General features: G+C 54.2%; 1 protein-coding gene across 1 annotated transcript in view; it reads right to left on the bottom strand.

Annotated features, from left to right (window-relative positions):
- The window catches only part of NOL6 (nucleolar protein 6), a 30747-nt gene extending 24761 nt beyond the window's left edge, over nt 1-5986 (bottom strand). The window contains exons 1-11 of the mRNA XM_063320441.1: nt 5899-5986; nt 5573-5794; nt 4520-4636; nt 4074-4253; nt 3272-3440; nt 2368-2502; nt 2069-2232; nt 1480-1600; nt 1077-1135; nt 812-913; nt 185-300 (exon numbers count right to left, since the gene is read on the bottom strand). Of these exons, the coding sequence (XP_063176511.1) occupies nt 185-300; nt 812-913; nt 1077-1135; nt 1480-1600; nt 2069-2232; nt 2368-2502; nt 3272-3440; nt 4074-4253; nt 4520-4636; nt 5573-5794; nt 5899-5904 (1391 nt within the window). The 5' untranslated portion in view covers nt 5905-5986. The remainder of the gene's footprint in view (nt 1-184; nt 301-811; nt 914-1076; nt 1136-1479; nt 1601-2068; nt 2233-2367; nt 2503-3271; nt 3441-4073; nt 4254-4519; nt 4637-5572; nt 5795-5898) is intronic.
- Nucleotides 5987-12530: the final 6544 nt, after the last annotated feature.

Below are 12530 nucleotides of genomic sequence, written 5' to 3'. Positions count from 1 at the left end.
AAGATGCTATCTAGACAATAAAAGCGGAATGGCCAAATGCAAGAGGCACCAGTGTCTACCTCAGAGCTAGCAGGGCCACCTCCCACCGGACAGGCCCAAATCCACCCCAGTCCAAAGTCAGAAGGAGCCCACTCCCCTCTGAACAGGCTCCTCAGCATTACCGCACCAGCCCTGCGACACTCACTGGAAGACGTGGTCAAAGGTTCTGAGCATGGGCTTTGGGGTCATGAGCAGCGCCTGAAAACCATCCACCATCCGATCATCCAAAATTTCCATGGAGTGTTTGGCTTCAAACTGAACCTGAGCGAGGAGACAAGACAGAGCAAGGGCATGAATGGGAGGGGGTAAGGAAAGCAAATCCCTCAGCAGTGGTCACCAGTGTTCCCCTACCAACCACAGGCACCCCAGCTCCGTGGTCACCAGCAGACCCTGATCCCAGACAGTCTTTGTCCTCAGCATGAAGCCAAGTCATTGACAGCTGTTGCTGCTGGCCAGACAGTCTCTCCTTGATAGCCATGACATCAAGGTTGGGGTTTTTTACTTCAAACCAGTTATTTCTGCTAAGCATCTGCTTGGCTCCACCCAAAGGTGCCCACAAAATGGAAAACAACCTTCCTCCATCATTCAAGCAAGACAGGTACATCCAAGTCTTAAAATTCACCTCTAAGCTTCAGAGCTGGAGATGGATGTTAAAAGCTTTAAAAACAACACTGAACCCCTTCCCCATGTCCAATGTTCCCCTCTGAGACGTCTAACCACCCTCTGCCTCCTAAGACAGCATCTCAGGATGTTATCAGAGTCTGCTCAGTACCTGGTGGTATTTGCTGGCAGTCATATCAGCGCAGAGGTTCACCAGGCCAGAGGGATCCACAAAAACCACTTCAAATGCCTGGTGGAAGTCATCCAGGACAGGCTGGAAGAGCAAACACAGTCTTTAGTGCCATGGCGCAGCACAGACACCAGGGCACCACCATCTTGTTGCCATCTGACATCCCCGTAACAGGCATGTCCCTGCCCAAGCAGCACTAGCAGCACAGCCAGACACAGGCATGAGACCACCCCGGAAGACTGCTTACCAGGGAGGCATCCACATCCTTTGCTAGGCTGATCCCTGTCACGCTCAGATCAGTGGTGGCTGTGGGCAGACAGGAAGGAACAAGTCACACCACCATCTGTGTCTTCCCCACTGATGATAGTGGTACAGCTACATGGCAACACCACTGTGGTCTCCTAACATAAACAGTGCTACAATGCAATGCTGGCCTCCACCTTGTGATAGGTCCCACCCACCCCTCTGCAAGTTGCTCCATCAAGCCCTGCTCAGCTGCCTCATCCCCTCCCATCCATCTCACCCACAGGGTCTCACCATCAGAGAGAGAAAAGCCACAATTCCCCCTTCTGCCACTGTGTTTAGGCTTTCATGCAGAGACTCTGGTGACACCAGCTTTTCCCTGCCCAGAGAGGCCCCTGGAAACTTACCCAGGAACTGTAGGGTGCTCCTCAGCACCTGGTACCCACTCATCATCTTGACGATCTTGCGTTTCATCAGCAGGTAGGCAACCAACATGGAGACCAAGAAGCCGCTGAAGCACCCCAAGCCCTGTGAAAACAGAGGGCTGAGCCAACAAGAGCTCAACAAGGCACTGTGAGCCCCAAGGCCCACCTCATTTGACTGCTTCTGCTCTCTGTCATCTCCAGCCTGGCAGCCCCCAAGCCCACCAGGAAGACGTTGAGGCAAAGCCCTGTACAATAAGCAGAGATATGGATCCCCTTGCAATACCTCAAAGTTATTTGGAAAATGGGACAAAATTCTCAAAGAAAAAAAATGACTACATCATTCCAGGGATGTCAAAGAAGCACGATTGTCCAGTACACACAGACTCATTGCAACCAACAGGGCAGGATGGAGCTCTTTGAAACCTAACATAACTCAAATCAGAGTCACAAGCCCACCACACCACCAACCAGGACCAAACCACCACCTTTCTGCCCCAGGAAAGGGAGAATAGGAAAAAGGCAGGTTAGCCAAACAAGCAGATCCTGCCCTATGCCCTGGCACAGGATATACCTTGCTGAGCTGCCGCTGGTTCAGCCAAACTTTGAGAAGGGCCAGGCCATCCTTCATGCCTGGGAAGTCAGTGGCTGCGCTAGACAAGAACTGCAGATGAGAGAGCATCACCGTGTCACAGAGGATGGAGTTGTTGTAGTGTGGGGTTGGGGGCTCAGTGGCTCCTGTGTGGGGAGACAACAGCACATTGGACCTAACCACAAACCACAGAAAAGGCCCGCAGTGAACCCACTTCTGCACACTGGGTGCAGTCTCTGGTTGAACCGAGCAGCTTGTGTTCCCCCAGCCTCAGGCCCTACCTTCTTTAGGGGTGCTCTGCTCCATGAACCAGGCTGTCCGGACATTGTTCTTGTTGGGATAGAAGCGGCTGGGTTTGAAGAGACCCAGGGCAGGACAGGCATGGATTCGGACAGTGACCACCTTCTCATCCTTGCCTGTATGCACCAGGGTATAGATGTGCAGATGGAAGAGATGTCAGAGAATAACTTGAGAAAACTGGGAGCATCTCCAGCTTGGGGAAAGGAAAAAGCTCCTTCCCAGCAAAGCTCAGCAGCAGTGGACATCATCTCAGAGCAGAGAGTGACCACATCTCAGAGCCAACAATAACCCTGAGGTCACATTGCTCATGTCCAAGTCACATCTTCATCCCCCCTGGCTAGCCTGGTACCCCAGCACCCTCCTGTTCACCATGGCCTTGCCACACCACTGCCTGTCCCAGACCCAAACACACTATTGCCTGGGGCCTGCAGAAACAAGCAGCACCCAGCAGCCCATGCATCCCACATCATCTCAGAGAAGAGCCAGGCTGCACGCAGCTGCCTGGGGAAGGCAAGAGAATGGCAGGGAGCAGGGGTGGGGAGAGCAGGGAGGAAGGACCGTGCTAGAGATAGGCATGTTTTTCTAGGGTCTGCTTTACTCCCAGAAGTACCTACATGGTGGGCCAGCCAGCAAGAACAAGGCTTGGGAGACCAGCCAAGCTACAAAAGAAGATTGGAGGGGAAGGGACCTTGAGGACTAGGCTCTGTGTGGAGGGAGAGGGTAATTAGGAGCATTGAAGCTCCAAAATTTATCACCAATTCGATGACAGCCCCAGAATGACCACTCTCCAAAGGGCCTGTTACATGGTATGAGAGTATCACCACCATCCTCTACCTAATGCCAGTACCCACTCACACCGCCACCAGAGCAAGGCTCAAGCGCTACCTTGGGGCCTCAGGAGCAGGATGGGCTTAAGATGGTTGCTGTTCATGTAGGCAAACTTCACGCTGCCAAAGAGCTTCTCCTTGGAGAAGTGCTGGGCGATGTGGGCCAGGTACAGAGCTCTCTTCCGGTGGTAGCGCTGATTCAGGTTGTCTTTGTCCTGGAAGATTTCCTGGAAAGAGAAGGACGGGGCAATCCCACCTCACTGGCTTGCAGAGTCCAGTTCAGACCGAGGCGGTACACCACCCTCCCTGGCCCCACAGGCAGCCCTGTCTCAGACGTGCAGCTACAGCCCCAAGGAGCTCCAAGGCGATCAGAAGCACTACCTTGCTGCTGGCTCATCAGCCTCTAGGATCACAGGAGACAGAGTAGAGCCATGCAGCCAAACAGAGCATCACTTCATCTTAAACCCCATTAGATCAAGTCTGGGCAAAAGGGGAGAGAGCTCTAGAGGGGTAACATCCTGCAAACATCACCCTCCCTGTAATACAGTCTTGGCAGCTGGGGCGGAAGTGCAATGGGGTACAAAGCTGGACAGCATCTATCTCCCTGGCAATGTGGAAGAGGGTCAGCCCAGGCAGAGAGAAGGAAGATCCTCGTGAGGAACTAAAATTAAAGTAGCTCAAGCTCCAGCTGAGTGAGTGGTGAGATTCCACTCCCCAGCTCCTTGTGGGAGTAACCACACTGCACATGCAGAGGCTGTAACCTCACTCAGGAACGGAGCGGGCAGGGCCAGTGGGTGACAGGAGTGAATGGGGCTCAGCCAGGCTCCAGGACACTTGGGAGCAGGCATAGCCAGACTCACCTGCGGCATGGTCACTGCCACGTCCACATTGATCTCTGGCTTAATGCAGGTGCCCAGCAGGTAGCTGCCCACCACCTTCAGCTCAGTTGGAGGCATGAAGCGGAACCTCCCCTTCACGCTGAACGGCACCTGCAGGAATGGGACCTTCACACCCTTGGGAAGCCAGGCCTGGTCAGTGAGCTGGGAACAGATGGGACACAAGAAACACTCTTAAGCATCACCAACAGCAGATGTGCAGAGACCAAGACCCCTCTCTTCACATCGCTGCAGGCACCTGCACCCAGGGCCTAAAGATGGAGTGTCTGCCTCTCCCCTCCAGATAAAGAAAAGTAATATTTCTTCAGTCGGTAAAGGAGACAGTCCATGAGGACCTCTGCTTGCACTGCAACAGTGAAGCCTGCTCCACAGAGGGATCTTGCCACCTCCTTCATCCCTCTGGAACGTACTTCAGTTTCTGGAGTCTCTGGGATGGCACTCAGCAAGCTGTTAATCTCATGGAGGAAGGCATCAATCTTCTTCTTCTTTGTCTCCTTCAATGTCACCTCCTTCAGAAGCTCTTCTATCTGCAAGGGGAAAGGGGACCATCAAAGGCAGCTGCAACACTGGAACTGCGCCTGCCTTTTACCTTGTCCTTCAGCACAAACCACAAGCAGGTGAGCCAGAGAACACACATGAGCCTCTCCACAAACCTTGCCTGGAGCTGCAAGTCAGGTCAGCTCATGGGCAGAAGGATAATGCAGCTCCCATCATCTCCTGTGAACTGGTGGGTGGCAATCAACTCCATCCCACCGTCTTCATTCATGTAGGCATAGCTCTCAGAAAGGTTTTTTGTGTGACAGGAAATGACCATGCAAGTTCACACCATGAACCCAGCCCTAGAGATCCTGCCACAAATACCAACAGGTAGCCAGGAGATCAAAGCCACTCCTCATAAAAATCACAAATGTTACAATCATCAGGACCCATCTAGTCACCAGCCTGACCTCCCCCTAACACAGACAGCTTGCTTTCCTAGGACATAAATAAACTTTCCTGTCTCATCCACAAGCTGGTCAAAGACAGAAGCAGGGTGCACCTGGTGATGTTGCTGCTTCATCCCAATGAGCAATACAGGGACGTAAGGTCACGCAAAAGCGAGAGATGTAATGGTCACACTTCCACCATACTGCAGTTATGTGGTGGAGGGGTTCAATTTTAATGGTGTAAATGAGGTGCAAAGCCTGGCGTGGGATGGTAATATGAATTAGGGTGGAAATACCAGTAATACACTGGGTGCCCTGTAAAGCCTGTGCCTTCCCTCCCCGCACAGGGGCGGCCGCAGCCCGGATTTACCGGGTCGGCAGGGCTCAAGGGCTTGCCAGGGGTCCAGGGTTTCTTCCCCAGGCCGTTCCCGGGAATTTCCGGGTCCGGGGTTCCAGTGCTCCCCCCCGCCTCCCCTGCTTAGCCCCCAGAGGGGCAGAGCGCGGCCAACGGCGGCCCACTCGGCCCGCCCGGCCCACCTGCAGGCGGAGCAGGCTGGAGTGGAAGAGGTCCTCCGTCTCCTTCAGCTGGCTCAGCTCCTCACTAGTCGGCGGCTTGTAGAGCTCGGCCCGGCTCAGCTTGGCCGGCTGCAAGGCTCCGGGCCCGCTCGGAGCGGCCCTCTTCCCGCCCCGCGCCGCGCCCCCAGCGGGGAGCTCCCGGCCCGGCGCCGTCGCCTCCTCCTCTGTCGCCTCCGGAGAGCCCTGCGAGGAGAAGATACCACGGCTCGCCCCAGAGCCCCGCCATACAACGGGCCCTGGGGGCGCCGGGACCCCTCGGCCCTCCCTTGCCCCCACCGCCGCCTCACCGCCATGGCCGCTACCGCTACAGTCGCGCGCGTGGGCCCCGTCACCACGTGCAGCGGCACGCACCCTGCCGGCGTCACAGAGCCGCTTCCCATTGGCCACGCGTTCCGGCGCGAGGCTCCTATTGGCTGCATTCCGCCTTTCCGCCCCGCCCACGGAGCCGAGCGCCCTTGCGGCAGGTCGTGCTGGCAGCGGCGCCTTTTGCGGCAGTTGCGGGGTGCTTGACGGCAGCGCCCATGCCGCCCCGCACAGCTGTGGGGAAGGGTTTCTCCGGGCGGCCGCCGCTGCCCCTCGGGTCCATCGAGGGCACGGAGCCGGGCGCGCCCCGCTGAGGTGCTCCCTGCTGCCCCAGTCCCCACAGGCCCCCGTCTGGGCCTCCCAGACCGCCTCGGCCCCCCACCTCCCTTACCTGGGATGGAGCCTAGAGCTGTCCCTGCTGGCTGTAAGGGCCTGATGGGCTGTAAGCCAAATTCACAGCATTTAACCCCAAAACTGCAGTTCTCGGGGCAGCCCGGCATGGTTTCACGTTCAGGCTGGCTGTGCCTGGGTGCCACAAGCCAGCGCATGCCACGGGACGAACCCGGCCCGGGACCAGCATTACTCCACTGACTGAGGCTTACTTGCCATGCCTCTTGGGGACTCTGATTTAAGCAGTGCTGTATTTTTCACGTTGTGTGCAAAGGGGACCTTAAAATAATTGGGGCAGGGGAGATGAAGTATATCAGGGCTTAATAAACATACCAGACTCCAATTTTCAGTCTGGCGTGACTTCATACTCTAGGCATAGGGAAAACTTGGGGCTGTCTGGGTGGGAGGTTAGGTGGGTAGCCAGCACATCAGCTGGGCTCAGAGCAGCCGATGCCGGCTGTATATAGACATGTAGTAAAATGACCTGCAGTTTGCACAATACGCACAATTCTGGCAAACACCTGAACCAGGTCTAAAAAATCATCCCTCCGTTTTTGAGCCTTGGGTGGCTCCGCAGTAAAGCTGTGTGTACCTTCAGACATGAGGACAGGACAACAGTCCTGAGTTACTTGACGTTTTCAAGACAAAGTGAAGACCAGAAGCATTTCCTGCAGCCAGAAAAGAGCTCTATTTTCCAACACAGTCAGGCCAGAGGCAGCACAGCCGGGTTGATCCTGGGCAGGGCAAGTGTGGAGCTGCTTGTACACTGCCAAGCTGGGCTCTAGTACTTCATGATTAATCGGGGCGGACATCCCGTACGTGACCTGCAGAGAGCACAAGGCAAAGCTGCGGCAGCCTGACACGGCTTGGCCAGCTCCCAGACGAGCTCCCTGAAGGTAAATGTAGGAGTTCAGAGAACTCCCCCGTGAATTGAGCTGAGCTCTGTCCCCAACGTGGGACCCCTAAGCCAAATCAGCCCACTGCTTGTGAGCTGTGCTCGCAGGAAATACAAGCAGGTTTGGGGAAAAACAAGCAGGTTTGGGGGGGAAATAATCAGGCTGGGTATAGGAGGGGGAAAAAAAACAAGCTGAGTGTTCGGGGGACGTTTGCAGCTGATTTTCTGTCTGCCCTGCAGATCTTTGCTGCATCTGGCTTGCAGTGGTGCTGGGTAGGCTCTCACCCTCACCTCTGATAGGGAAAGCAGAGCAACACCGTGTCTGCTGGTGCTCGCGGCTGCCCGGCTTTCACCCTGCAGAGCTTATTTCCACACACTGCTTCTGCACAGCATCTCTGTCTGGGAAATCCCAGTGCCGAGCTCCTGCTTGAGGCCAGGCATCGTTTCCGTTCCCAAAGAAGGCTGTCATCACCCCGTGAGTCGCCTGACCTGCTGCCTAGCTGGGCACGGTCGCCAGCGTCATTGCCTCAAGTCTCATGTTCCCCGTATTAACAACTTCCACACAGGAAAACCTGCTGAAAGCCGGGTCTGAGCCTTGTGTCACCAGGGGTCTGGGACTCCTACAGATGGGCATTTGGCTCCTGGTTTCCAAGGTAAGTTTCCCAAGAGCTGAGCTGACCTGTTGTTATATTTGGGGACCACCTGCTGCATGCAAGTGCTTGCGGTGGGGATGCAGGTGACGGCTGTAGGTATGAGACCAGGCTGCTGGTCCTTGTTAATGCTCATTGCAGCTCCTGCCTGGCCGCTGCATCATGGCCTCTCTCAATCCCAGCCACCGGCAGCAACATCCCCAACCCTCTCCTTGAGCATTCTGGGAGAGGTTTTTTGCTCATTGTAACCTCCAAATCACTTCTTCCTACATCTCAGCGGCCCGGGTTGGGTCCCATGAGCCGCCTTTCAAGGCAGGGAGACGAACTCCCTTCATCCATCTGCACCCATGCACGTGCTGCCCCACACTCCTTTGCATCCCAGGTCATCTCCAAAATTGGCTTCCAGTTAGCGTAGATGTTTAACTCCTGTCCAGTTTTGCAAGTAATTCTTGTGCACAGCCCCAGTGACTCTGCTGTGTATGAATTACAGCATCAGCTCCTAACTTGTGAGGAATTTATCCTCTGTGTTCCCAAAAGAAAAAGCTCCGTGTTCCTCCCCCTTCCCTGCCACTCCCTTAGGACCAGGACCCCCATGCTCCACCTCCACTTCTCTCCCCTATTCTCAGTTTGTCATACCCTGTCCTCACTGTGCTGCGCTGTCCCGCAAGATGAGATTCACTGCCCGACACCTCCAGGTGCTGTGGACATACCTGTGGTGTCAGGCTCCCTGCTGATTTAAGGCAAGGGTAATTACAGCCCTGTGCAGAATTTTTATGAGGGCTGGGAAAACCAGTTTGGTCATCCCTGGCCCCTGGGTCATGTCCCTGCATTGCTGGAGAGCAACAGGAGAGGAAGGACTCTGTCACTTGGGGAATAACGGCAGGTCCAGGGTGGGTCACTGGGGTGCCCATCGTGCAAAACCCTCAACATCCCGCCTTAGCCCCCACCGTCCCCAGGACATGTGTAACGCCCGGCCGGGGTGGCAGAGGGGGTCAGCTTCTGGACCCCGGGAGGAGAGTGAGTTAACGGCCTGCCATCCCCCAGCACCCTGCATCCCCCTGCTTCCAGGCGAAAGCCCTCACCCCATAGCCTCCAGGACAGGGCATGTGCACACACACACACAGATACATGTGCGTATGTGCACATACACACAAACACTTATACAACTGCACACACATGGACACAGATGAACACATACATATATATATGCACACCCCTACTCACACACATCTCTCTAGACACAAATGCACACACAGGCATGCACACACATATGCACACATAAACACACGCACACACATAGATGCACACATACACACATATACATGCACATATATACAAACATACATATACACACATGCACACACACTTCTTACACACCCCTACATATCAACACATATACACACACATACATATGCACACACAAACACACACATGCACATACACACGAACCTACATACACACACCCGCAGACACCTGCACCCCCACATACACTCACACGCACAGAGCCACAGCGAGAAGCTGCCAGCTCTGATGAAGCCAAGGGGGCCTGGGAGCCTGGACGTGCTAGACAGGGTTAGGGGGACCGGGGGATCCGGGGCAGGTTGGCTCCCAGACATGCCACCCTGGGAGAGCCAGGCAGCCCAGCCAGGCCTGCATCAGGAAGCCGGGCCAGTGACACCTTTCCCAGAACAGGTTATTTAATAAAGTATTTCAGCACGTAGTGAGTCATTAATTATGCCCCACCCTACAATGCTAATACTAATAGTAAAAAAGTATTTTACAGCATTCCACATCTCCTGCCTGCCCTCACAGGCATCATGCACCTCCCACAATACTACCTGGCCCAGAGAGCTGCACTGTGGCCCCAGCTGCCCGCCTACTGCCAGGCTCCTGCTTCTGGCCATACTTCATTCCCACTGCTTGGAAATCCCTGGGGAATCGGAGGAATACTTCCCCTGAATCTGTCCCCAGGAATCTAGGGTTTCACAGTCCAGGTGAAGCCATTCCCAGGGAGTTTTTCACAGAGGGTAAGCATATACCACGGCATGGCATCCCAGAGCTCCTGCTTTCTTAAGAGGTGCAGATGGACGTCAAGCTGGCATCAACGCACCCCTGGGGAAATCCCACATCAACACCAGCTATCCAGAAAACTGCCATCAAAATTCAGCAGTGACATCTTATGAATGGCAAAACTCCCCAAAATAATATGCATACTCCTTTAAAACATCTACATTGCACTAAAGAAGCCATGACACAGCCCCTGACTACTGTCACATAGATGGCCAAGCCACCCAAAAATACCTTATGCTGTGTCCTATACTGTCAATCCCAAACCCCAGAATGTCCATGAACACCAACCCCAGGGCAAAAACTACAACCCATCCCTTCAATCCACACAAATGGAAACCATGTGTGGGCACACAGCCTGCTGTCCCACACTGGGACAAGCCGGTGTGACAGTTGGTACCCAGAATACCTCCCATGAGATAATAGCACTAGTGGGACCAACAGGCTGGGGCTGAGTTTTTTCCCCTCCCCTGTTTCCATCTGTTCCTCTCTTGGTTCACCCATGCTGGTGGAGCAGGGCTGTCCTTTCCTCTGGGACACAAGGAGAGCCAGGGGTGGTGTTGAAGCACTGTCAGGGATTGCTGGTGTCCCAGAAAGGGGGAGTTGCAGAAGAAAAAGGGGATTACTGCTCACCACCATCCCTTAACATTTGGCAAAATGAAAAGCCTGGTAGTGATTTGCAGACGTGATTCCCACGGGGTTTTTTTTGAGGGGACCCAATCCCTCCAGCCTGCCGAAGCTGTTTGCAAACAGGGTGCTAGATCCCAGACCAGCAACCTCCTGCCCACAGGCTGGGACCTTTGAACCTGCTGAGAGCTGGTGTGTTGGGAGGCGCAGGACTGCTTGGCGCTGCCTTTTCTGGGAGCATCTCTGAAAAAACCTGAGCATCTCTTAACCTCAGCCCACCACCTTGATCGCTCGGCTCGAACTGCTGTGCACGAGTGCACACCCACACGCACACCCATGTGCACACATATCCTTGCTCCCTCTGCTCCCGCCCCAGGAATGCCCCTGACATCTGGCGCAGCTCGTGGGAAGGGGCTGCGGTTGGATGGGGCTGCCAAGCAGGCTTAGCCATCACGCTGACCCCAGCTCATGCTGTGGCCATGCTCCCTCCACACTGCCTCATCCCACCCCGGGGCCTCTCTGCACATAGTGCTGCTGCGGAAATGCTCCGCTCCCACAACGGCTGTGGGAAGCTAAACCTGGAGCTAAAACCTGGGCATGTCCCCGTGCTTGGCATCACCCATGGATGTCTCACACTTCCCCATAGGCAAAGCCAGCTCCTGCCTGGAGCTCTCCCCACCAGACCTTTGCATCCATCTCTAACCCCTCCTTGGCCACCCCACAGCCATGGCTTGTTTTTTTCCCAAGCCCCCCAAAACCTGATCTTAGCGATAGTGCCTGGAGTGAGGCAGAAAGCCACAGTCCAGCCATGAGGAGACGTGGCACCTGTCATTGTCTTGCCCATCCCTCCCAGCAGCTTTATCCAGATTTGATGGGGTTTCTTTCTTCTCCTGGGGAGAGGAGGTTCTGTCCCACCCCAGCAGAATCTGCATTTCATTGTAGGATTAAATAGTTCCTCCCTTTGGTTTCTAAAGTACTTTCAAGTCCTTCAAATTCTCAAGTATTAACACATGATGGAGTCATTTGTAACTCCCAGACAAAAATAATCTGGTACACAAGAAAGCACTCCTGTAATGTCTGACTCTGCATCCCAAGTATGGCCATTTCACAGAAACTAATGAGCAATCTTCACAATGGCCAAGAAGTGGGGGACTTCATCAGGGCAAAGAAAGAGGTTAAAGTAGATATTCGTAACCATTGAAGCTTTAAACAAAACTCCAAGTGTTTCACCCCGGGATTCAGGCAGGCACCCAGCATGTTCCTGGACACCACTGAAAGTAAAAGGCCAGCTCCTGGCTCAGACACCACCAGCTCCTCACCCATGGGATGGGGTCAGAGTGATGCCAAGGTCCCTCCCGGTGCTTCGGGACCACCCAGGTAACACTGTGCCATGTTGACTAAAATGAGCCTCAATCATCATTCGTTGCTTGGATGGAGGATGGTTTGTTAAGTCTCACCTGGTTCATTAAGTCTCAACTGTCTGCATGGGGATGGAGCAGCCACTTTGCACCCCCGCCAGTGGCAGCAGTGGCTCTGGGGCTTTAGAAGGGTAAAGCCGAGGTTCATGGGATGGTACGACAGCCAGAGCCCTCCTCAGTGGGTCATATGCTAGGAGGATGTGTTATACACTTGTCCTTAGGCCAAAAAAAAGCCTAAAAGGTCAAAAATTTAGAGAGTACTAAACCAATCCATGTATATAAGTCAGGGGCAGAGAGGGAGAGACTGCTTTTGACTGTCCAAAGTCAGTGGCTCTGACAGCTTTATCTCAAAACTGTGATGACCTGAATTACACAAAGAGAACTAATGGGAAATTGATATGCTTTGTAATGTGCTACCAGTGTTTTGCCTCCTTTTAAATCACCCATTTGCTTTTAGCATAAATTGTTTTGTGCCCTTGTTTTTATTTTCTGGTTGCTTCTGTTTGCTTCTGCAACAGGCTCGAGAGCAAATATATCTGATTTCCCGGCTGTTGCTGTGGGCTTTACAC

Source organism: Chroicocephalus ridibundus, chromosome Z (genome assembly GCF_963924245.1).
Source record: "Chroicocephalus ridibundus chromosome Z, bChrRid1.1, whole genome shotgun sequence".
Lineage (NCBI taxonomy): Eukaryota > Metazoa > Chordata > Aves > Charadriiformes > Laridae > Chroicocephalus > Chroicocephalus ridibundus.
The sequence above is the reverse complement of the archived record's forward strand: the minus strand, read 5'-3'. Positions and strand labels throughout refer to the sequence as shown.